Source organism: Schistocerca americana, chromosome 10 (genome assembly GCF_021461395.2).
Source record: "Schistocerca americana isolate TAMUIC-IGC-003095 chromosome 10, iqSchAmer2.1, whole genome shotgun sequence".
NCBI classification, from domain to species: domain Eukaryota; kingdom Metazoa; phylum Arthropoda; class Insecta; order Orthoptera; family Acrididae; genus Schistocerca; species Schistocerca americana.
The window spans coordinates 186,358,864-186,385,614 of NC_060128.1; the positions used below are offsets into that span (position 1 = coordinate 186,358,864).

Consider the following 26,751-nt stretch of genomic DNA (forward strand, 5'->3'; position numbering starts at 1 on the left):
TACACTACCTCGTGTTTCGGTCATTGTCATTCTCACTAGCCTTACCAACTTTCTCGAGATTCCCAGTTCATCTAGAGCTTGATATAACTGCTCTCTATTTACACTATCATAAGCTGCTTTGAAATCTATAAAGAGGTGATGCGTGCCAACTACGTATTCATTTGTTTTTTCCCGGATTTGTCTTAAGATGAATATTTGATCTATAGTTGACTTCCCAAGAAGGAATCCGCTTTGGTACGGCCCCATCTCCCTCTGTATGATCGGGAGTATTCTGTTGAACAGCATATTAGAGAATATTTTATATCCCAAATTAAGCAGTGTGATCCCTCTATAATTGCCACATTCCATTTTATGTCCTTTCTTATATATGGGACATATAATACGCTGTTTCCATTGTTGGGGCATTTTCTCCTCTCCCATATTCTGGTGACCATTTGCAGAAGGCTTCGTTCCAGCTCTCTGCCTCCTTGTTTAAACAGTTCTGCTGGAATACTATCTGTCCCTGCCGCCTTGTTGTTTTTCAATTTTTTCATGGCGGTTTTCACTTCTTTTATATTTGGTGTAGTAGTGTTGTTGTCTGGGTCCACTTCCCCATTCGTGTCTTGCGCCATCTTTTGAATATTCCCTTCTCTTCACTTATTATATTCCTTGTCTCATCTTTTATTAACCTAGTTTTACCACCAAAAGGCTTCCGTGCCGCATTCACCTCTCTATAGAATTTTCTTATTTCATTTTTGCTTCTCATTAGCTCCATTTCTTTGACACTTGCTTTCATCCATTTTCTCTTTTTTTCTTTGGTGAGTCCTCTTTTCAATCCTCCATTTTTCTTTGTATTCTTCTACCATCCTCCTCATACAGTGTGATCACAGTGTCCTTCTATATGCTTTGTTCTTTTCTTCAGTTACTATTTCACATTCAGTATCAAATCATGATGGTCTTACTTGTCTTGTCCCAATTCCAAGTATCTCTCTTGCCGATGTCTCCACCATCTTTTTTATTGCTTCCTACTGATCTTCGATATTGTTATATTCTCCAGTGTTTGCAGAATCCGAGTTACCTTCTCCTGATACTGTTCTCTAACTTCCACCGATTCTAAAGTTTTTATATTTCTGTGCCCTGGGTCGGTCTCCTTGAGCTGCATTAGATATCCTTGCCCTCACCTGCACCCATACCAGGAAATGATCTGTATCTATGTTTGGGCCTCTCAGACTCCTTACATCCAACACGTTCAATTTGTCTCAAATCTATCAACACATGGTCGATATGGGTTACTGTGTTTCCATTCGGTGAATTCCATGTTCCCTTATGTATTTCTCTATGTGGCAACAGTGTTGATCCTATTACCATATTTCTTGATTCTGCGAACAGTATAAGCCTTGTTCCGTTCTCATTACTTGTTGCGTGTTTGCTGGGGGGGCCAATTATCGGTCCATAAATCTGTTCTTTCCCCACCTGAGCGTTCAAGTCTCCGGCTATTATTTTAATATCATGCCCTGGGCGCTCATAACATATCTTTTCCAAAGATTCATAGAATATTTCTTTCTCTTCTTCTTCGGATTGTTCTGCTGGTGCATGGGCATTAATTATGGAGTAGTTAAAGAATTTCCCTTTACCCTGAATGTTGATAATCTTGGACTAATGGCTGTAAACCCTATTACCAAATGCTTTAATTGATGGTGTACAACAAATCCTGTCCCCAGCTCGTGATTTCTTTCGCTGCAGCTATAGAATATATTCGCCTCTTTCTTTTCTAAAACTCCACTCCTTGTCCATCTAATTTCTTGTAGTGCTATTATACTTTGCTTCAGATTCATTATTTGATTCAGCATTACTTTCAGTGCTCCTGGTTGATATAGGGATGTCACATTCCAAGTACCAATATATAGATCTGATCTACCCTTATATATCTCTTCTTCCTTATTTTCCCTCCTTCATTTACTTGTATTCCATCCTCTTTGTCCTTTTCCATGCCAGATCCGCCTTCCTTCATCCGTCTGACTTTACTTTGTAGAAGTTCCGCAACAACTGTTTTTTACAGAGCGGGCTGTCAACCCTGCGTCCAACTCCTACCGGTGGACGGGTGATTTTTAATCAGGGTTTTCTTCCCTTAGCCTTTGGAGACCCAACTGCACATAATTGAGGATACAGGTTGCTAGTGCTACTCCGAGATAAAAGAGGGATTTGGAATGGGCCACATCAAACCAGTTAGAAGACTGAGGACTCAAAACCAAAAAATATCTGTATACAAGTATACAGTCTACATCTGTCAAAACATTCTAGGCAAAACATTGACTACCTATCATAGAAATGGCAATGTGAGTGCATGACATTTAATTTTGTACGATCTGTAGTTAAATAAGTTGATTTTGTGTGTGTGTGTGTGTGTGTGTGTGTGTGTGTGTATTGGGAGACAGGGATTTGCGAAGGTGAGGTGTGAGGGGCGATGGGGAGGGGAGGGGGGTGACGGGGGAGAGGAGAGGAGTGAGGGTAGAGAGCATAGAGCAGAGAGGGGGGAGTGGAGGGGAGGGGAAGGAGGGGGGAGACAGAGGAGAGGAGCGGAGTGAGGGGAGAGGAGAGGGAGGAGAGGAGAAGGAGGGGGTGGCAGGGGAAGAGGAGAGGAGAAGGAGGGGGTGGCAGGGGAAGAGGAGAGGGGAAGAGGAGAGGGGGAAGGGGAGAGGGGGAAGGGGAGAGGGGGAGGGGAGAGGGGGTGGGAGGGAGGGGAGGGGAGGGGAGGGGAGGGGAGGGAGGGGAGGGGAGTGTGAGAGGGGGGAAGAGGGGGGAGAGGGAGGGGGAGGGGCGAGAGGGAGAGAGAGAGAGAGAGAGAGAGAGAGAGAGAGAGAGAGAGAGAGATGGGGGTGGAGGGAGTGAGGAGGCGATGGGGTGGGGGCGGGGTGCAGGTCCTGTAATCTAGTCATTCAAATAAAATACAATGGAAGATAACACAATTTTTCAAAAACTGAAGAAGAGTGATTACGTGACTAACATTTTTAAAAAAAGAAGAAGAAGAAGCAGCAGCGGCTGGTGCAAGGGGCAAAATAAAAAATGTAAAGATCACAGAGTACAAGGAAATATCCAAAATTATTTATTCATATACACCATTATAAATTTTTTACACAAAATTTTTTTCAACTCTCACAATCTTTCAAGTTCAAAGCAGGCAGTTAAATTTGCAACTTACTCTTAATGTTAGGTTTTTTTCCCTTGTTATGTCTCAAAATAACTGGTATACAACCTATGTTGCACAGTAACAGTCATATTTATTATGTTTACGACTGCAGCAGTGTTCAACAGATATTTCACATCTTCATTGTAAACATAGAACTGGTTACACAAAAAATATTTTGCAAATTCTGTTGCTTGTCTAGAAACAATATTCTCCACAGGAGATAAACTCATTGTCTTTTATACATTATTAATCTTCGCAATTCCTGAACATTGCTCCACGATAACTGGTACATTGTTCTTATAGTCAGCTGTCCACAAAACAACTTCTCTTGGCTATATGCTTATTCATGTCGGTAGGAACCCTTTCACATACAGACAAGAGATATTAACATGCTAAAAAAAATCTTCCTAGTATTCACAACATTCAACTTCTAGCAACATACGAAGCACCCCATCTATACAATTTCAAAACATTCTAGTCATATGTTAAATAAAATAATGTATTATAGTCAAACGTAAGCTCTTGTATGAGTGATATTTGTAGCCATCTGCTACTACACAATACACTCCTACAAGAGCTTACGTTTGACTATAACACATTATTTTATTTGATTTTCTGTTCTCACTGCACTCTATATTTAATTTAACATTAAGTAACTGAGACCACTCACTCTGCACTGATAGAAACAAACCAATATGCATAAAGAAAGCTTTGGTGAACCTCAACTGCCTAAATTATAGGACAGAATCATGTACACTATGTTTGCAAACACATGTTTCTGATAGGATACAATGTTGGCAGTGATTATCATAGCCTAAAATGTGTAGTACTGTAAATATCAAACAAAAGTTCAACTATGAAAGTGTTGATAGGAGAAACTAAGAACCTCATATTGCCATCACAATCGACCCACAATGCACCAAAGTACCTTTTGGTAGCAACCAACGATCTGAAGAATCATCCAAACACTGTGTTGGAAGTATCCGACTGCATTTTGCATAACAGTTCGGGGCAAAATTGCATGCAGGTCACCAGCATCACCTTCTCTGAGGCATCAGATGAGGACACATTACAATGTCCAGTTGCAGAACCACAAGAACACTGCTCGATTCTCCCATTATTTTTCAAAAAATGATCTGAGACGTGGTTGTTGGAACAACAGTAGTTATGCACCTCCACTGTAACCTGGCAATGGCATCCAAAACTGCAATCCGCCTTCTCACTTGAAAGACTTTTTCGCTCGCCAGTCCAGGTACTCGTCAAAACTGTCAGGGTCGAGCTCGTCCGAACTGTTGGGCGACTCTTCATCGCTGGCTCCTCCTCCGCCCTTCCCAGAAGTGTTCGACTGTTGCGCCACTAGCTCCTTCTTCCTTTCGAGGTCCAAAACCCTGTTATAAATGACAAATTTACACTCATCATTTAATAATGAAACAACGACATCATAAATGAAAGCTTTAACTCAATAAATCAAATACAAGGAGAGAAAGAAGTTTGGTTTTTGGGATCCCATCAACAATGAGGTCATCAGAGGTGCAGCACAAGCTCAGAAGGACAAGGATGAGTAGGGAAATTGCCTCAATTCTTTTCAATACACCGTTACCCATTAATAATGCAACACCAAGGAGGACAGCAAGTAGTGAAATTTTACTTATTGTGTGTGTAGTACACTAACAGAAAAAAAGCACACCTAGAAACAAGTAATGTGGAGTACAGAAGTTTTGTGAATGCATTTGTCTAGACAACATATTAAAGTGATTAATGTTGCAGACTCAAAGGCTGTATTGTACTGTATGGAACTGGGGACCTAGAAACGACGGAGAGTCTTCGTCCCCACCTTAGCCCGCAGTGGTACACAACCCCAAAATAGGCTACAGCAGTCCATCCACCTCACCATTGCCCCACACTGAACCCAGGCCAGGGTTAGTGTGCAGTTCGGCCCACAGTGGACACCAGATGAGTGTAACCCCAATGTTTGCACGGTAGAGTAATTATGGTGCACACGTATGTGGAGACAGTGTTTGCGCAGCAATTGCTGACATAGTGTAACTGAAGCAGAATAAGGGAACCAGCCCGCATTCGTTGAGGCAGATGGAAAAAAGCATCCACAGCCTGGCCAGCACACTGGACCTCGACACTAATCTGCCGGGCAGATTTGTGCCAGGGACCGGCACGCCTTCCTGCCCATGAAGCAGTGCATTAGATTGCACAGCTAACCAGGCAGGCAACTCACAGGTTAATGTGAGCTCGAGATACGCCACTGCAAATGTGAAATTCTGGTGCATTATAATAATTGTAACTCCCAAAATGTTGAATTCAAGCTTGCAAACTTGCATACATTGTGTCTTACAGTTGTGAGGTGTCAGTTTGTGGGATGAAGTTCCATGCCTGTTGCGGTTGGTCAGTCAGTACAGGGACGGTAAATGCTGGTTGTGGACGACCCTGGAGTTGTCGTCCGATGATGTTGCATATGTGCTCAACCAGAGACAGACCTGGTGATCGAGCAGGTCAAGGCAACATGATGACACTCTGTAGAGCGTGTTGAGTTACAACAGTGGTGTGTGAACAAGTATTATCCAGCTGGAAAACACCTCCTGGAACGCTGTTCATAAGTGGCAGCACAACCACCACACTGGGATACAAATTTGCAGTCAGGATGCGTGCAATAACCACAAGAGCAATACGATTTTATACAACAGCAGGAGCACTCTTGTGGCTATCATATGCACCCTGACCACACATTTATACCTCTGTCTGGTGTAGGTGTAGGTTCAGTGTGACTAGGCCGCAGACTGGTTCGTTACAGATGCACACCTGGCCTGCTCCTAACTGACACACAAACGTCAATGGCAATGAGACAGAACCATTTTTCATCAGAAAACACAACAGACTGTCATTCTACTCCACAATGAGCTCTCACTTGACACAACTGAAGTGAAAACTGTGGTGGTTTGGGGTCAGTGGAATGCATGCTACAGGACATCTGGCTCAGAGCTGTCCTTGAATTAACCAATAGTAAAAGTTCATTGTGTCACTGTGGTGCCAACTGCTGCTCGAATTCCTGCAGACTCGTTATGATGTGCCACAGCCATATGCCGGACAAGTGCCAAATTTCTATAGATGTCATCTTTTGGATGTAAAAACACGCTTACCAATTTCATTTCACAACTTCTTCTTGGTGTTGTTATTTTTTCCCCGTCAGTATATATAGTATACAAACACAAACAATTACAGTTATAGATGATTTGACAGCACACAGAGCGCAAAATTCTGTACACAGAGCTTCCAACTCTAGTAACAACAGCAGCCCTAGCCCAATTACGAATAGTATCAAACTGAGCTCAGATGTCAGATACAGGTACGCCATTCTGTGGTGCTTCAACTGTGTGCAAGAGTTTATCAAAAGTAATGAGTAGGCACCAAGGAAGTGTAATAGGATCTTTAATATTCTCAATATACGAGGCTTATTCAGGAAGCATTCTAATTTCTTATAAAAGATAAACCATCACAGATTTTTTTTAAATATTGTTTTTATTTAATTCCTCACATGTTTCTCTATTTAACTACATAGTTTCCATATTGTTTTAAACATGAGATTCTACAAGGTCTTTCCCCCCCCCCTTAAGTCACAGACATGTGCCGCCTGTCATATGTCGCAAAGCACTTTCAGCTGAGAAACTCCTATAGTTAGTGGAACAAGTGAAAATTGCTCAGTGTCTGGACTGTACAATAAGTGGACAATCTGTTCCCAGCCAAAATATCTGACCAGATTTTGGGTATGAATGGCAGAACGGGGTTTCACTCTCATGTGGCAACAAAACTCGATGTCAGAAAGCCACATCACTTATTCTGTATTGCAGATCAAAGTTTAGCCAGGGTAGTGAAATAACTAGGTGCGTTTATGAGGTTCATTCAAATGAAACATGGTCAGTGTGTCTACCTTTGCCTTACATCTAAAGTGGCACCACGTAACTGCGGGTATCGTGGCGCCATCTACTGGTAGAGAGATGACTCGTGCACTGTTTGATGTTGCATAGCACCAGTGTGGTTTCACGCTGAAGAGTAGGAGTTCACACAAGTTATCATCCACTACCGAACATGCAGGCGAGTGAGCAGGAACGACGACGAATGATTCAATTTTTGGAGGTGGAGGGAATTGCAGGATGTGAAATGTATCGATGGATGAAGGCTGTCTGAGTCATTCAAGTGTTGTGGAATGGCGCAAATGATTCCTTGAGAGATCTGTTGGTTACTGGGTATCAGCATGGGCACCGCCCACACCATAATCTGCACGCAGTGGGTTCCCCACCAACTGACCGCTGAACAACGCAATATTCAAATGGCGCTTCCTTTGAGTCATCTGCAACGTTATCGTGAGGAGGAATACAGCTTTCTGTCACATTTTGTCACAGGTGACGAAACACGGTGTCAACATTTGGACCGGAAAGTAAGCATCAGAGCAAGCAGTGGAAACATGTGACTTCACCACCTCCAAAGAAATTAAAGACCATGCACACCAGTTCTGGTAAGGTAAGGATGTCGTCCTTTTCTAACCACAAGGGCCCACTTCTTGTCGAGTTCCTGGAACGGGCAACGACCATCAATGTCCAGCATTATCAAGCCACCTTACAGAACCTTAGATGAGCCATCAGTCTGAAACGCCGAGGCATGTTGTCCAATGGTGTTATCCTCCTGGATGCGGCCAATGCGGTGAAGATAACACTGCAGCAGTTTCAGTGGGAAATGCTGGAACACCTACCGTACAGTCCTTACCTTTCACCATGGACTTTCATGTGTTTGGACCTCTAAAACAAACTATTTGCGGACATTGATTCGCAACAAACAATGAAGTGTGTGCAGGTGTGGATCCGACAGCAGCCTCCTAGCTTCTTCAAGGATAGAATCGACCGACTAGTGTCGCAGTGGGATAAATGTGCTAAGAGTTTTGGTGAGTACTTTTGAGTATGGGTAGTGCGTATAACTACATTTCTGAGTTAACAAAACCGTTACCATTACCTTACACAAGTGACCGGATTTCATTTAAATGCCCCTTATATTATTGTCCTTTGCAGCATAAACTCAACCTCAAAGACAGTTGCCCTTATCTTGTGTGTTCAGCTTGTCTGCTTGGCCTTGACTTTGACCAGTGATGTCGTGTGCCGGAATTCCATTGATTGACATTGGTTATGTGAGAAACCCATGTCTCATCCCGTTACAAATTTCTCTAAAATCTGATCGCCTTTTGCATGATACTGGTCAAAAAAGTCAATAGCACAAGCCATTTTTCCCATTTTGTGTTTCTTTGACAGTGGCCTGAGAACCCAAGGTCTGTACAATTTGGGAAGTTGCAACATTTGAAAGACAATTTTATGAGAAATAGTTTTACCCATGTTTGGAAAGTCCAAACTTGCGAATCGCTGGTATTCACAAATCTTTTTGTCCATGGCTTTGACCAAATATACTGAGATCATGGAAGGGAAGCCTCATTGCAGTTCATCATGGACATGTCCCATCTATCCTCCAAAGCTCTCACCCACTTACACGCTTTGCTGTCACTTGTCGCATTGGGGACATACACGTCACTTATTTGTCAATGATTTTCTACTGCTGCAACACTCCTTGTTGTGAAACACCAAGCAGGCTGGTAAATTGTTTTAAACATCTTGAACTGATACTATAAACAATGCACTGGGACAATATAAATGCATATGGTGCCGTTTGACAAGCAAGGCATGGCGCAAGTTGGTGTGCATGCATGTTTCAATGTTTGCACAACATTCAATTAGCTGCGGCAATTCCGAACTTACTTTCTGGACAACCCTCATACATAAGCAATATATAGTGTGGAAACACTATAAGACTGTTCACTGTTTGGTGCTGCCCACAACAAAGCATCATCGCTGGACGATCCTATGGAAATGCAGGCAGACTTGGACAAAGTTTCCACTTGATGTAATCAATGGAGACACTCTTTAAATGTGAATAAATATGACAGAAATTAATCACAGTGAAGACTTGGTTTAAGAATCATGAAAGAAGGTTGTTTACATGGAACAGACTTGGAGACACCAGACGGTTTCAGGTTTATTATATAATGATAAGACAGAGATTTTGGAACCAGATTTTAAACCATGAAGACATTTCCAGAGCAGATGTGCACTCTGACCACAATTTATTTGTTATGAACCATAGATGAAAACTAAAGAAATTGCAAAAAGGTAGGAAATAAAGGAGATACAATCTGGATAGGTTAAAAGAACCAGAGGTTGTTGAGAGTTTCACAAGGAGCATTAGGCAACAATTGATTAGAACAGGGGATAGGAATACAGTAGATGATGAATGGGTAGCTTTGATGAATGAAATAGTGAAGGCAGCAGAAGATGAAATAGGTAAAACGAGAAGGCCTAATAGAAATCCTTGGGTAACATAAGAAACATTGAATTTAATTGATGAAAGGAGAACGTAAAAATGCACCACATGAAGCAGGCAAAAGAGATACAAATGTCTAAAAAATGAGATTGACAGGAAGTGCAAAATGGCTAAGTAGAAATGGCTAGAGGACAAATGTGAGGTTTTAAAAGCATACTTCACAAGGAGAAAGATTTGTACCATCTACAGAAAAATTAAAGAGGCCTTTGGACAAAAGAGAAGCAGATATATGAATATCAAGAGCTCAGATGGAAAACCAGTCCTAAGCAAAGAAGGGAAAGGTGGAAGGAGTATTTAGAGGGTCTTTACAAGGGAGATGAACTTGACGACAATATTATAGAAATGGAAAAGGATATAGATGAAGATGAGAAGGGAGATATGATACTGCAAGAAGAATTTGACACAGCACTGAAAGACCTAAAAAACTGAAACAAGGACCCATGGCTAGATGACATTCTGTCAGAACTACTGACAGCCTTAGGAAAGCCAGCATGACAAAACTCTTCCATCTGGCATGCAAGAAGTACGAGAGAGGTGAAATACTCTCACGCTTCAGGAAGAATGTAATTATTCCAATTCCAAAGAAAGCAGGTGCTGACAAATGTGAATATTACCAAACTATCAGGTTAATATGCCACAGTTGCAATATGCTAATGTGGATTCTTTACAGAAGAATGGAAAAAATTGGCAGAAACTTATCTAAGAAGATAGGTTAAGGAAAGGCAAAACCAGCATTTATAGCATTTGTAGACTTGGCGACAGCTTTTAACAATGTTGACTGAAATACACTCTCTGAAATTCCAAAGATAGCAGGGGTAAAACACAGGGAATGGAAGGCTATTTACAACTTGTAAGGAACCCAGACAGTCGTTATAGGAGTCGAGGGGCATGAAAGGGGAAGCAGCAGTTGAGATGGGGGTGAGAAAGGATTGTAGCCTACCACCAATGTCAGTCAATCTGTACACTGAGCAAGCAGCAAAGAAAACAAAAGAAAAATCTGGAATAGGAATTAAAGATCAAGGAGAAGAAATAAAAACTTCAAGGTTTGCCAACGACATTGCAGTTCTGTCAGAGATAACAAAGGACAACAGCAGGAGCAGGAGCAGGAGCAGTTGATTGGAATGGACAGAGTCTTGAAAGGAAGATATAAGATGGACACCACAAAAGTAAAACAAGGGTAATGAAATGTAGTTGAATTAATGCAGGTGGTGATGACACAATTAGATTAGGAAAGGGATGAGTTTTGCTATCTGGACAGCACAATTACTGATGATGGGTGAAATAGAGAGGATACAAAATTTAGACTGACAATGGCAAGAAAAGCGTTTCTGGAAAAAAATTGTTAACATTGAGTATAGATTGAAGCATTAGAAAGGCTTTTCTGGAAGTATGCATAGAAGTGAAACGTGGATGGTTAACAATTAAGACAAGAAGAGAATAGAAGCTTTTGAAATGTGATGCTATAGAAGACTGCTGAAGATTAGGTGGATAGATACATAACTAGGAGGTACTGAACGGAACTGGGGAGAAAAGAAATTTGTGGCACAACTTGACTAGACGAAGAGATTAGATGATAGGACCCATTCTGAAACATCAAGGGATCACCAACTTAGTACTGGAGGGAGGTGTGAGGGGTAAAAATTGTAGAGGTAGACCAAAAGAAGAGCAAGCAGATTCAGAAGGATTCAATCCTTTGAGTGGTAAAGGTTTTATACACCAGCATAGAACTTCCCAGCTTTTTTGGAAACAAAACATAGCAAATATAAATAAATAAATAAATAAATAAATCAGGAAAGATCTTTGCGCCACGGTAACATGTACACTGCATATTTTCGTATTCCGAAAGTGTAATACGAGTTCTACCAAATACAGTGCAGTAGCTTCAGAGCACTGAAATTGAGACTGCAATGCACTTTTGTCAGCCAATCATGGTTCATGTCACATGATCTTGCCTGCCAATGACAGCAGAGATTCAGAGCATAGGACGTAAGATGTACTCAGCCAACGGCAACATTACTGTTAAGTACTGCAAACACATCAACAGGAAAAGTTAATGGTTTGAATTAATATAAAAAACAACATAACCACAAGAAAAGCTAAGCTTTCATATATAATACTGGTTGTCAAAAATTTTTATGAGGGCATGGTAACACAGCAGCAGCTGAATATTTCTGGCATGCACAATTATAAATTTCACTGCCATGTATGAAATGTTTTGTGAGTTTCCTGGCTGAATATATGTTCCATCAAGAACTTTGAGTTTTCCGTAGAAGAGTCAGTTACCTATGAAATTGCTGAAGAACTTAACTTGTACTTTTTTTTTAACAATAATTATACCTTTTGCCATCATTATTACATAATTTGTAATGTATGAAAGAACTAAAATAAATGTGAAGAGCTAACCTTTTTTTAGCATGTGTTACCCTTTAAGATATATTCAATACAAATGTGCCACTAAAATTTTAATTAACAGCATAAATGGCTGGTCTTCTGGGCCCGAGGTGGCCAGAGATGGTGATCGTGTGCGTGTGCGTGTGTGTATGTGTGTGTGTGTGTGTGTGTGTGTGTGTGTGTGTGTGTGCGTGTGTGTTCTAGTTCGCAAGGAGGCCTTTTTGGCTGGCTTACTGTCATTCTCGATATCAAGTACTGAAATTATGTCCAGTTTGACCTATCCAGAATTTATCACATATTTCACAGCGAATTTTACATATGCCTGGATATGAATATACGGTTGTTTTTGTTTGTCAAGAGTTCAGTAGTGTTCAAAGATTGTGTCCCGTCTAGTATGCAAATTTTATGTTAGTGCGTTTTAGTAATGTGTTCGTTGTGTGAAATATCATTCCTAGATATGCAGCACTGTATATATAAATTTTTGTGTTGTTGGTAATACTCCTGTCAGCTTTATTTCCTTACGTATAGTGGATTGTATAGGCCTAGTGTATCTATGATACTGGCAAGTAACAATTTTAGGATCACAATCATTTTGATCTTCAACATGTTTTAGGATTTGTATCTCTCTTTGTATGGTGTTGATAAATCATAGTACGGAAATATGCATATTTTTGTGATTTTGGATAAAAGAAAAATTTGTGATTCCTAAGATAAATATCTCTTAGATTTTAAGGGTCTCTCTCAAACGGATACATTTGTGCCACACAACATTAATGTCTTAGATTGCACAATCTAGCTCTGTGCTTACATCTCTCTCTCTCTCTCTCTCTCTCTCTCTCTCTCCCCCCCCCCCTCCCCCCCCCCCTCCCCCCCGCACTTTCCCTTTCAATACATGGGAAAAAAGTGGTTTCTGTTTGATATCAAGAGCACCATCAATATCATCATGAAATGTGAGCTATTTGTATGAAAATGCAGAGTGATTTTCATAAATGGGAACAAACTGCAGGAGACACTCCTTGAGAGGATAAGGAACGGAACGAAAATGGACGTATGTTCTGAAATGCATTCCAAGAGAGGTTCACAAATTTGAAGAGTTTAGTTTATGCAATCAGACCCAGAGGACCAAATGCATCTACAAGGTTCTTCTTCCACTGGATTCTGTTGTGTGCCTTCTATTACCACTCACCCTCTATGCTGATTTGCAGGAAGTCCTTGTGAATTTCATCTAGCTTCTCATCAGGCCTCCAATGTTTGGTTTACTGTAGATTTTATCCAGCCCACAATTATGCTGGATCTTCCATTCAGCAGAGATCTCATCTTGTACTGGGCCACAGATCTTCCTTAAGATTTTCGCCCGAAGATGAGAAGATTATTTTAGTCTTTTTTCTGAACACTTCACAATGGAGATAAAATATCTTTGAGAAGAGTAGGTTTTCGTGATTGAAAGCACACACAAGAATAATATCAGATAAGCAGAAATGTTCTGTTTGTATTAAGTTGGTGCACAAGTTCATAGCATTTTTGTTTCGCATGTTGACCTCTGGTTGCTACGGGTTTATTAATAGATTATCACTTTTTATTTGTAGTTCACTATTGCTATTTGAGTTTACATACTGTGGAGCGTATATAGCGAGTGGAGCCGTGGACGTATAGCGAGTGGAGCCGTGGATGCTAGAAGATGGAATGCCACATGGAGAATGCGGAACATTTCCGAAATATTCTTCAGTTTTTCAATAGGGGAGTGACAGTAGCAGAGGCAGCCAGAAATATTTGTGTCATGTATGGAGATGTTGCCACTGGATAGAGCGTGAGAAGAAAATGGTTTTCTCATTCTACGGAGGACCGTTTTGACATTAGTGATTCACCATATTCAGGAACACCTTCAGGGTCTGATGAAGATCATTTAAATGCATTAATCCGCAGCAATCGACATCAGTGTACTCATTTATTGGATAATGCAATGAAATGTTATTCCATCATTGTGTGACATTTGTGTGCACTGGGGAAGGTTCAAAAATTGGGTGTATAGGTACGAAGCCAATATCACAAAAATCAGGCGGATGGCAATATGTACATGTCTGCTTGCTCACCATCAATTGGCTCATAAACCACCCTGACCATTCGTATCCTGAGTTGTTACTGGTGATGAAAAATGGTGTCTTTATGCTAACATAAAGAAGAGAGAGGAATGGTTGAGCCCATACAAGGCAGCAACTCTCCATATATCCATGTGCGCATCCACAAAAGACAATGTTACACATCCTGTGGAACAGCGATAGTGTGGTGTACTGCGAATTGTTTCCCCGAGGTGTAATCACCATCTCCGACATTTTACTGTCAACAACTGAGACGTCTTGCAGACGCAATCCAAGAACAACGACCAGGAAGACTGCACGAAGTGATGCCACTTCACAATAACGCCTGCCCACATTCTGTTAGACTGACAAAAAAAAAAAAAACACTATAAAGGCATAGGGTTGGGGAGTCATTCTGCATCCACCTTATTCACCTGCTCTTGCGCCCTCAGATTTTCACCTTTTCTGCTCTCCATCAAGCAACCTTCAAGGAACTTCCTTTCTGGATGAAAATGAACTCTGAACAGAGCTTGACGAGTTCTTCGACTCAAAACCATGTGATTTCTACAGTCGTGGAACTGAAAAGTTACTGCAGCATTGGCAAACTGTTGTAAATAGTGAAGGAGAATATACTATTGGTGTCTGAAGCTTCTCTTGTGAGTTTTCGAAGTCTTTATTACGGTTATGGAAAAACAATATGAACTTATGCACCACCCTAATACTTGTGTTTTAGCTCCAGACTCAAGAGGGAAATAATGTTGTTCACAATGGTGGCACAATCAAGACATCAGTACTAGGGATCATCCTCTTCACTGCCACTGTTGACTCATTCTGGTGTGGACCTATATCACATAGTGCAGCAGAGAGAGAGACAAAGGCCGACTATACTGACCAGAACAGGACAACACAGTCTGTTTATGCAGAGAGGCAAGTGGCTACGGGTGGGCAGCAGCATGGCCGTGCTGCTAAAAGTATCCCTATTGAAAGTAACCACACCATACATTATTTGCAACACAGTTTCACCATTTGTGTGAGACGGTCTTGTTTACACGAGTGGATAACTATAAAAGACAGATATGCCCAGTACGTACACAGGCCTTGTAGGAACAGGTGTTGAAAGTTGCACAATATGACTCCTGTGTCGACAACACAAAGGTGGCCCAAAACGTGGTGTAAGCCAACAAGCCATGTGGACAGTTCTACATTATAACTGGGAATATCCGCACAACTTATAACATATGCAGGCCTTATCTATGGACTTGTCTCCGTGACGGTTCCTGTTACCAGTTCATAGCGCATGCCCCCACAGTGCAGGGCTTCCTGTCATCCATCCTATTCCCAGAAAAGGTTGTGAGAGGCAGTACGGTCAACCTTCACAACATCCACTTGCGGGCTACGGAGAATCCTACGTCACTGTGGCAGTGAACCATCAAGACTGGTTCAGCCTTAACGTGTGATTGGGGATTATCGTTGACCCACCTCGTGGGACCAGTCACAAGATAGGCACATCTCCACTTCCTGGGGTTCTCTGCCTCCCCTGCTAGAAGTATTGCCTTTGGTGGCACAAAGGGTAATGTAGCTACAACATGATGGTGCTCCAGCTCCCTTACAAATTTCTATGCACAGGCATCTTGACAACATCTACCGCAGCCAATGGATCAGGCGAAGTGGCCTTGTCGCATTGTCCACCTGGTCACTGGATCTCAACCCTTTAGATTCCTGCCTGTGTTGGCACTTGAAAGATGTGCACACAAAGCCCATCGTGTATGAGCAGCCACTATAACAATGTGTTGCCTGTGACACTATGACTGCAATATTGCACATCTAAAAATCTGTGCCAGGCACTGCTGCAACGCGTTCACACAAGCTTAAATGCCTGCGGGGCCAATCTGAAGAACTCGTCTAACAGAGGTCTCATCGTAGCATGTTGTGCACTGCACTGAACTGTAGAGGCATGATGGATTAGTAATTACCCTGTACCAAAGACACAATGCGCTTCAGGCCGTGTGTCCATATGACCTTTTTTGCTCCTTTTCCTGTTGGGGATTGTTTCCTGTAGGTAGTCTCCATTCAGCAAAATCACCCTATATAGCCTCAGTATACACAATCTAGAGACAAGAGGATAGGCACATTACCTGGACCAGTTGCGTATCTGCTCGTCTATCTCATCTATCTGCCTCTCTGCAGTTGCTGCCTCCTGGTCCTCTGCTATAATGGCAGCAGACATGTTCTCCGTCGCCTTAATCTCTCGCTGGAACCTCTCCCACTCCTCCTCCACTGGGTCTTTATACTCCACATTTCGGGCCTGCATTCAAAATTCATGTTCTAACAAAGTGAAAACAGAAAGACTGAGAAAACATTAGACAATACACAAAATAGTTTGTCAAAGACAATTTGAAACATTGTCTTTTACACTGTTAGCACATACATAAAAAGATGCCTTCCTCCGAACGTGAATAAGGTCTCAAACTCCTGAAACTTCTTGGCCAATTAAAACTGCATGCCAGACTGGGACTCAAACCATTAACTTGCCACTTTGTGTCTTACTAAATGAGTAACCCAGTTATGCCACACGACCTGCCTTCACAGCTTTAATCCCACCAGATTCTCTTCTCTACTTTCACAGTCATACCCAAATAGCTCAGTCTGTAAGTGCATTTCAGCAAAAGGCAAAACACCAATTATCAGTTTGGGTCTGACAGGGAGTTCCAAAAATGGCACGTATGTTGCACCAGTTTGAAAATCAGTGTTAAATTATAACATATTCTACAGACATAATGTTACAGTTAGTTCTCATACTCACCAATTATATGCGTGTTACATTCAAAAGGAATCAAGCTCACAAGCACAAAAATTGTTTGACACATTATCAAATTTATATTACTAAATGGCTATAACTGTTACCCAGTCTCAGTTGCGAAATATACAAAAAGGAACAAGCACATAGGGATTGTAGTAGGGAAGGCAAATGGTCAACTTCAGTTTATTGGGAGAATTTTAGGAATGTGTGGTTCATGTATAAAAGAGACTGCATACATGATACCACTGCAACCCACTCTCGAATACTGCTTGAGTGTTTGTGATCCTCATTAGGTCCAATTGAAGGAAGACACTGAAGCAATTCAGCGGGGGACTGCAACATTTGTTACCAGGAAGTTTGATCGATGCGCAGGTACATGAGAAGTGTGAGCTCTGGGATGAGTGAGAAGGGTGGGCTCTGTCGTATGTTTGTGAGTAGTGTAGTGGGATATGGTGTGGGATTTGTTCGAAGTATTTTCATTGGGGGGGGGGGGGGGGGGGGATGAGAATGCAGTGGGGAAGCCAGTGGGTATTCTAGCAAGATCCTCTCCTGGGAATGCGGAATCTGAAGTAGAAAAGTTGACAGAGGAGCGGGAGCGAAAGATCTGTGCCCTTCAGGTGCAGTTAAACGCGCAAAGGAGGAACTAGATAGGTTGAGGAGGGTCAAGGGTGGTGGGGAATGGGAATTGGCAGTTGGCAAGAAGGCAGCTAGGAGGAGGAGGTATTTAGACAGTTATACTTTGCGTATATGCAATAGATTTAACCAACTATCAGAGTTGAGTGGAGAGGAACCTCTTGTAGCTGTAGATGGAGGGAACATGCAGCAGTCCTCAGCAGTTAGGAGGCCTAGGTCAGTTGCAAAGTCTAACAGAAAGAAGAAGGTTCTGCTGCTACGTAGTTCACATGGGAGAGGTGTGGGCCAGCAGTTGCAGGAAGTGTTAGGGAGTGAGTACAAGGTCACCAGCTTTGTGAAGCCTAGTGCAGGGTTGGCTCAGGTGACTGACAGCATAGGGGAGTTATGTAGGAAATTTATGGAGGACGATCAGGTAGTGATAGTGGGTGGAGCAGGGATAAGTCTTGATAGAGACAGGAAATATGATGCAGGTTGTGGCCAGGTAAAGATAGCTACTGAAACTGGTGGCACTTAAGTGCATTTCGTGCAACTGTTTCAGCGTCGTGATCGGCCTCATCTTAATGTGGCTGTTAGGTGCATTAAATGGGGCTGGAGAGGGTGCTGATGGCAGAGGGCATGGGTCACATTTCAGTGGTGCCAGGTGGGTATAACAGTAGATCAGGTTTCAATAGGCATGGCCTGCCCCTCAATAGGTATGGGAAGAGGAGGCTGGCAAAGCTTATAGGTGACAATGTAGTGGGTAGTGGTGGGATCACTCATGGAAAAATTTATGTAGTAGTTGGTGTTAGAGCTGCACCTTTTCTAGACTGAAGTCAACTGATAGGTGTACCAGAATGAAATGAGCCTTAAGATAGAAATGTGTCGATAGGGAACATTTGTTGTGAACGAGCCTTAATTGTTTTTTGTTTGGTTGGTATGACATCTGTCAAAGATATTTAGTATACATCAAGTCATGGAACAAACATCATATGTTTTCATCATGTTAACAATGTCAAATTTTGTACCAGAAAGTGATGATTTGCGGAAAGCATTAATTATTTGTTTTCATTTGAAAAAAAGTGCTGCAGAATCGCATCAACTGTTTGTCAAGGCATATGGTGATCATGCTCTATCAGAAACAATGCAAAAGATGGTTTCAACGGTTCAGAAATAGTGATTTTGATGTAAGAAATGAAGAACGTGGAAAACCACCAAAAAAGTTTGAAGATGCCGAATTGCAAGCAATATTGGATGAAGATGATACTTTGAGTCAGAAGCAAATGGCAGCAATGCTAAATGTTGCACAACAATTTGAGCATTTGAAAGCTATGGGAAAGATCCAAAAGTTTGGAAAATGGGTGCCACACGAATTGAATGAAAGACAGATGGAAAACCGAAAAACCATTTGTCAAATTTTGCTTCAAAGACACGAAAGAAAATCAATTTTGCATCGAATTGTTACTAGCGATGAAAAATGGATTTATTTTAAGAATCCTAAACGGGAAAAATCATGAGTTAATCCGGGACAACCATCAACATCGACTGCAAAACCAGATCGATTCGGCAACAAACAATGCTCTGTGTTTGGTGGGATCAGAAAGGTGTGGTGTATCATGAGCTTCTAAAACCCGGTGAAACTGTGAATACTAATCGCTACAGGCAACAAATGATCAATCTGAACTATGAATTGATCGAAAAAAGACCAGAATGGGCCAGAAGCCATGGCAAAGTAATTTTTTTACATGACAATGCACCTGCACACAAAGCAAAACTGGTCCAGGATACAATCAAAACACTTGGCTGGGAGCTGCTACCCCACCCGCCGTATTCACCAGACTTGGCCCCTTCCGACTACCATTTGTTTTCATCAACGGAACACGCATTGGCTGAGGAACACTTCAGTTCCTACAAAGAAGTTGAAAATTGGGTGTCTAATTGGTTTGCTTCAAAAGACGAACATTTCTATTGGCGAAGTGTCCACAAATTGCCAGAAAGGTGGTCAAAATGTATAGAAATCAACAGTCAGTACTTTGGATAAAATGTTTTTACTTTTCAATTCAAAATTAGTGTTTCATTTTCACCAAAAAAACGCTCATTTCATACCAGTGCACCTGGTACTTGTTTACAGGAAGTCCCTGTAACTAAGGGCTCACCTTCAGAGGAGGTCATGTTTCCAAGTAGAGAAGGAATTAGCACACTTCATCAAAATATAAGATGTATTAGGGATAAAGTTAGTGAACTGCTTATAGATGTTGACTCTGAAGCTACTGGTATATCAGAGCACCACTTAAATAATTTGACAATTCAGAGGCTTCCTTTACCAGGATACAGTTTAGCTGGCTGTTTTTCAAGGAGTTCCTTGCGGGGTGGGGGAGTAGCTATGTACGTGAAAAACACTATTCCATATGAGTCCATAGATGTATCACGGCACTTCGCTGAACAGATATTTGAATGTTATGCAGGGACATTTGTATTTATTAAAAATAAACTTCTAATTGTTGTTGTTTATAGCTCCCCTAACTCTGACTCCAGAGCATTTCTGCTCAAGTCAGAGAGGGTTCTTGCTTCACTTTACAGGAAGTACCACAAATTAGTTATATGTGGTGACTTCAATATAAATTTTGTATATGGTGGTGCAAGAAAAAGGGTGTTGGTAGATCTCCTAAATTCATATGATCTGATGCACACTGTTTTTTTCCAACTAGGGTGCAGGGGAACAGTAGCACAGCCATAGATAATATTTTTATTCATTCTTCATTACTAGATGGGCATTCTGTTAGTAAAACGGTGAACGGGCTTTCAGACCATGATGCACAAATTTTAACACTAAAGGCTTTTGTACTCAAAGAAATGTCACATATAATTACAAACTACGTAGGAAAGTTAATCCATCAGCGATAAAGAGTTTTTTAAATGTTGTCAAGGAACAAGAGTGGCAGGATGTTTATAGCACCAATAAATAAATGATAAATATAATGCTTTCCTTAACACATTTCTCATGCTCTTTGAGAGTTGTTTTCCATCAGAACATTCTAAACGGTGTACTAGCAGTAATAGCAGCCCGGTTGGCTGACTTGTGGGATAAGGATATCATGTAGAACAATGAGGGAATTATATCAAAATGTTAGAAGTAGTCACAATCAAGCTGCAGTAGCCTATTACAAACAGTATTGTAAAGTACTTAACATGTTATTAGGAAGGCAAAGAGTATGTGATATGTAAATAGAATAGCTAATTCACAGGATAAAATCAAAACCATATGGTCAGTTGTGGAGGAAGTGTCTGGTCAGCAACACAAGTTCGACAATATAAAGTCAGTTCGTAGTAAAAATATTTCTGTTACTGATAAATCAGACATATGTACAGTATTTAACAATCATTTTCTGAGCATCACTGGTGAATTAAATAAAAATTTAGTTTCTACAGGGAATCCTATAACTTTCATGGCAAATGCCTTTCTGACATTGATGTCTGAAACTCTCCTCTGTTATACAGACAAGGGGGATATTGAGTCACTAATTAAATCACTGAAGACTAAGGTCTCTCATTGATATGAGGGAGTGCCTAGGAGAATATTAAGGTACTGTGAGACCTGAGTTTCTCCTGGCGTATACAACTTTCAAATAACTTCCGGGAATTCAGCCAGGTAACACTTTCAGCGACCGCCGATATTTCGGCGGGAGAACATCCCGCCATTTTCAAGGCAAACTGCAACGGACAGGCGGCGTACATGCAAATTTAATACCTCGGTTCTCGGACAGAAGCAGGAAAGATAACACACACACACACACACACACACACACACACACACACACACACACTGAACACTAGTGCCACCAAAGATGACCAAAGTCAGAGCTATCGATAGTGAGACTATGAATTCGCAGGTGAGGTAGCACTGACTCTGTCCCTCTGTTTTTTGACAAGGGAGAGAGCCGCATTCCAAACAGAAACCTCCATCCCTGTTAACGAGGTTGCTCGCTAATTTAATCTCAACTGCCTCCCTAATAACACTGTCCCAATAGCTGGACGTGCATGCCAATATCTCGGTGTTATTATATAACATGGGGTGACCAGTATCCAAGCAATGTTCGGCAATAGCAGATCTATTTGGCTGCTGTAATCGTGTGTGCCGTTTATGCTCGGTACATCTGTCCTCCACGGTCCTGATAGTTTGACCAATATATGCCATGCCCCAGCTACAAGGAATACGATATACACCCGCCTTACGCAGTCCAAGATCATCCTTAACGGAACTCAAAAGTGCTCTAATTTTAGATGGAGGTCGGAAAACACATTTCACATCGTGTTTCCGTAAAATACGACCGATCTTATTGGACGTGTTTCCTACGTAAGGCAAAAAGGCAGTAGACTTAGGTGTTGACTCAGAATTATCATCAATCACCCGATGTACAGTTGGTCGATAGCACAACGCACGTTCAATCTGTCTATCACTATAACCATTTTGACGAAATGTAACTTCAAGATGGGACAGCTCAGCTGGCAAAGTCTCAGCGTCAGAAACAACCTGTGCCCTGTGTACCAAGGTACGAAGTACCTCTTCACGCTGAGCCAAATGGTGACAACTATTAGCTTGTAAGTACTAGTCGGTGTGAGTACGTTTCCTGTAGACTGCATGTCCCAATGATCCATCATCCTTCCTCCTAACCAACACGTCGAGAAAGGGAAGGCAACCATCCTCTTCCACCTCCATTGTAAAACGAATGTTCGGGTGGATCGAGTTCAGATGTTCTAGAAAGACATTCAAATTCTCCCTACCGTGAGGCCAAACAACGAAGGTATCGTCAACGTATCTAAAGAAACAGGCGGGTTTTAAAGGCGCCGACTCCAATGCACGTTCCTCAAAGTCTTCCATAAACAAATTTGCGATCACAGGAGACAACGGACTACCCATCGCAACTCCATCTGTCTGCTCGTAATACTGGTCATTAAATAAAAAGTAAGTGGATGTCAACACATGCCTAAAGAGATTAGTTAAATCAGCACCAAACCTGGCTTCAATTAACCGCAACGAATCAGACAGAGGAACACGAGTGAAGAGAGAGACCACATCGAAACTCACTAAAATATCAGAGTCATTCAGTTCCTGATATGATGTTCACACCATCCTACTGCCTTTTTGCCTTATATAGGAAACACGTCCAATGCACGTTCCTCAAAGTCTTCCATAAACAAATTTGCGATCACAGGAGACAACGGACTACCCATCGCAACTCCATCTGTCTGCTCGTAATACTGGTCATTAAATAAAAAGTAAGTGGATGTCAACACATGCCTAAAGAGATTAGTTAAATCAGCACCAAACCTGGCTTCAATTAACCGCAACGAATCAGACAGAGGAACACGAGTGAAGAGAGAGACCACATCGAAACTCACTAAAATATCAGAGTCATTCAGTTCCTGATATGATGTTCACACCATCCTACTGCCTTTTTGCCTTATATAGGAAACACGTCCAAAAAGATCGGTCGTATGTTACGGAAATACGATGTGAAATGTGTTTTCCGACCTCCATCTAAAATTAGAGCACTTTTGAGTTCCGTTAAGGATGATCTTGGACTGCGTAAGGCGGGTGTATATCGTATTCCTTGTAGCTGGGGCATGGCATATATTGGTCAAACTATCAGGACCGTGGAGGACAGATGTACCGAGCATAAACGGCACACACGATTACAGCAGCCAAATAGATCTGCTATTGTTGAACATTGCTTGGATACTGGTCACCCCATGTTATATAATAACACCGAGATATTGGCATGCACGTCCAGCTATTGGGACAGTGTTATTAGGGAGGCAGTTGAGATTAAATTAGCGAGCAACCTCGTTAACAGGGATGGAGGTTTCTGTTTGGAATGCGGCTCTCTCCCTTGTCAAAAAACAGAGAGACAGAGTCAGTGCTACCTCACCTGCGAATTCATAGTCTCACTATCGATAGCTCTGACTTTGGTCATCTTTGGTGGCACTAGTGTTCAGAGAGTGTGTGTGTGTGTGTGTGTGTGTGTGTGTGTGTGTGTGTGTGTTATCTTCCCTGCTTCTGTCCAAGAACCGAGGTATTAAATTTGCATGTACGCCGCCTGTCCGTTGCAGTTTGCCTTGAAAATGGCGGGATGTTCTCCCGCCGAAATATCAGCGGTCGCTGAAAGTGTTACCTGGCTGAATTCCCGGAAGTTATTTGAAAATTAAGGTACTGTGCTGCACATGTTAGCCCTGCATTTAGCCTTATTTGTAATTTTTCCGTCAGGAATGGTCATCTTCCTGAAGGATTAAATTACTCAGTAGTAAAGCGACTTTATGAAAAGGGAGAAAAGGATAATATAGACAATTTTAGTCCCATTTCTATGCTATCAGTGTTTTCTAAAGTTAGTGAAAAGGCTGTGTATACAAAGATAATTGAACATTTTATATCACATGATTTGCTATCAAATGTACAGTTTGGCTTTAGAAGTCTGACAACTAAAAATGCTACATTCTCTTTTCTCTATGAGGTACTGGATGGGTTAAACGAAAGGTTTCGAACACTAGACACATTTTTTGATTTAACTATGGCGTTTGATTGTGTTAATCACAAAATATTGTTCCAGAGGTTGGATCATTACGGAATATGGGGAGTAGCTCACAACTGGTTCACCTCTTACTTTAGCAACAGACAGCAAAAGGTCATTATTCACAATTTTGAGAATGGCTGTGATGTGGAGTCTGAGTGGGGTACAGTCAAGTTGGAGGTGCCCCAGGGATCGGTGTTGGGGACACTCCTGTTCCTTATTTATATAAATGATATGTCCTCTAGTATTAAGGGTAACTCTGAAATATTTCTATTGGCTGATGACACTAGCTTGGTAGTAAAGGATGTTGAGTGCAACACTGGGTCGGTTTCAAATAGCGCAGTTCATGACGTAAATTCATGGCCTGTAGAAAATAAACTAATGCTAAATCATAGTAAGACTCGGTTTTTACAGTTTCTAACACACAATTCAACAAAATCTGACATTTTAATTTCGCAGAATGGGCATATGATTAGTGAAATTGGACAGTTCAAATTTCTAGGTGTCCAGATAGATAGTAAACTGTCATGGAAAGCCCATGTTCAGGATCTTGTTCAAAGACTCAATGCTACTATTTGAACGCTATATGAAGTGAGTGAACGTCCGGCACAAAAATTAGTCTACTTTGCTTATTTTCATTCGCTTATGTCATACGGTATTATATTTTGGGGTAACTCTTCCCATTTTAAAAGGATATTTTTGGCTCTGAAATGGGCAGTTCAGGCAATAAGTGGTGTAAGTTTACAAACCTCCTGTCAACCCCTGTTCACGAGTCTGGGTATTTTGACATTGACCTCTCAATATATATACTCCTTACTGTCATTTATTGTTAACAATATTAGCTTATTCCCCAGAATAAGCAGCTTTCACTAGTTAATATTCAGCAGAAATCAAATCTGCATTTGCATCAGACTTGCTTAACTCTTGTGCAGAAAGGTGTGCAGTATACTGTTGCATCCATTTTCAATAAGCTACTGCTCAAATTCAAAAATCTTAGCAGTAATCGACGCACTTTCAAATCAAAACTGAAGAGTTTCCTCATGGGTCACTCTTTCTATTCTGTTGAGGAGTTCCTTAAAAAATTAAGCTGATTCTTGTTGTATTGTTGATTGTGTTTACTTAAACTTATGGATGGCTTTTTTCGGACACATAAACATTTTATTTTTGTCTGTTATTAGTTTTATGTTGTAATTTCATGTATTGACATGTTCCATGATCTTGAAGATTTGCTCCTCAATTTGGTTCTACTGAACTTAACATGTAAATAAAAATAAATAAAAATAAGTGTTGGAGAGAAGGCGTGAAGGGGTGGTGAAAGGAAGTGCATGTAACCACTATCAACCACTACTAATGTCACCAAATAAAATAATTAACATGCTGAACATGTGAAGGTATGGAATAAAGGCCAGGAAAAATGAAGAATAGGTATACCTGGGTTGGCTCTTCTTAAAATACACAAGGGGACACTTCAAAAGCTATGAACTATACAAACTGGAAACTAGATCAGTGACTACTACATTGTTAAAATCATGAAATGTGGACTCATTAATTTGGTACTACCCCTCATTCTTCTTAATTTCTGAATTTGATGTAAAAAATCAGAACATGAGTTTTGGAAAATCTACGAATGGGACAAACTGTATCAAGTGTTAATGATGTCGAGGTCTTCCTGCATTTCTCTTTGATATACACAAAAGTGTGTTCCACACAACTACCTGACATTATCCACCACAGGTCATTTATGTGGACGGTACAGGGTGTGTCACACACATTGCAGCATCTCTCTTATTTCATGATTGGTTCAAGGTATTGAAATGAGGTTTGCAGTAGACATTACTGACAGTTGTTCCATCTGTGCATGATTCATGAATGGAATAGTTGTGGTGTGACATGTCATTCATTCAGAATAATATGTTACTCTTCTTCCTCTCGAGCTGATTACAGACGTTTGCGTAAAAGCATTTTTATATAGTTTTTAAACAGAGGATGTCTCACTGTATGTGCTGTGGTCTGATGTAAGTACAGATGTGGTGAAAGAAGTCTGAGCACAGGATGCTGCCAAGGCACAAGGACAATTGAGTATCTCCACCTGCTATGGTGGGGTTGCTTAACCCTTAAGTGGGTGCGCAGGAGTGAGCGCATGGTGGACTCTGTACACATTGAAAGAATATCTGTCTTCATGTTACCAAGGTAAAAATGAAAGAGATAAATCACAGTTTAATATTAGTTTAATTAAACAATGATAAAATGGAAAGGAAATGAGCAAATGGCACTGTTGGCCGGAGACCCCATCCAGGGAAGTTCGCCCGCCATGTGCAAGTCGATGCCACATTGGGCGACTAGTGTGCTGGTGATGAGGATGCAATGATGATGAAGACAAGACAACACAACGCTCAGTCCACGAGCGCAGAAAATCTCCGACCTGGCTAGGAATCAAACCTGGGCCCGCTTGAATGGGAGGCAAGCACTTTACCATCCAGCTAAGCAGGCAGAACGATAAAGTAAACTTACATTATACGAGCTAAAGCACAGTTTAGTTAAAAAATAACAAAATAAATTTTCAGTATATCACTCTGATGGCACATACAGGGCTTGTCCTACAGTAATGACACACTCGAAGCATTAAACAGTGCAGCTGCATCAGATCACAGCCAACTGCTAGTTAGATTGCTAATTATCTTGTTCTGCTAGCTCGAAATCTGGGTCATTTTCTTCCAT

General features: G+C 41.3%; 1 protein-coding gene across 1 annotated transcript in view; it reads right to left on the bottom strand.

Annotated features, from left to right (window-relative positions):
• Window positions 1–3,059: 3,059 nt before the first annotated feature.
• Window positions 3,060–26,751, bottom strand: part of LOC124552436 (zinc finger protein 830) — a 50,402-nt gene continuing 26,710 nt past the window's right edge. The window contains exons 4-5 of the mRNA XM_047126709.1: window positions 16,194–16,363; window positions 3,060–4,554 (exon numbers count right to left, since the gene is read on the bottom strand). Coding sequence (XP_046982665.1) covers window positions 4,386–4,554; window positions 16,194–16,363 — 339 coding nt within the window. The 3' untranslated portion in view covers window positions 3,060–4,385. The remainder of the gene's footprint in view (window positions 4,555–16,193; window positions 16,364–26,751) is intronic.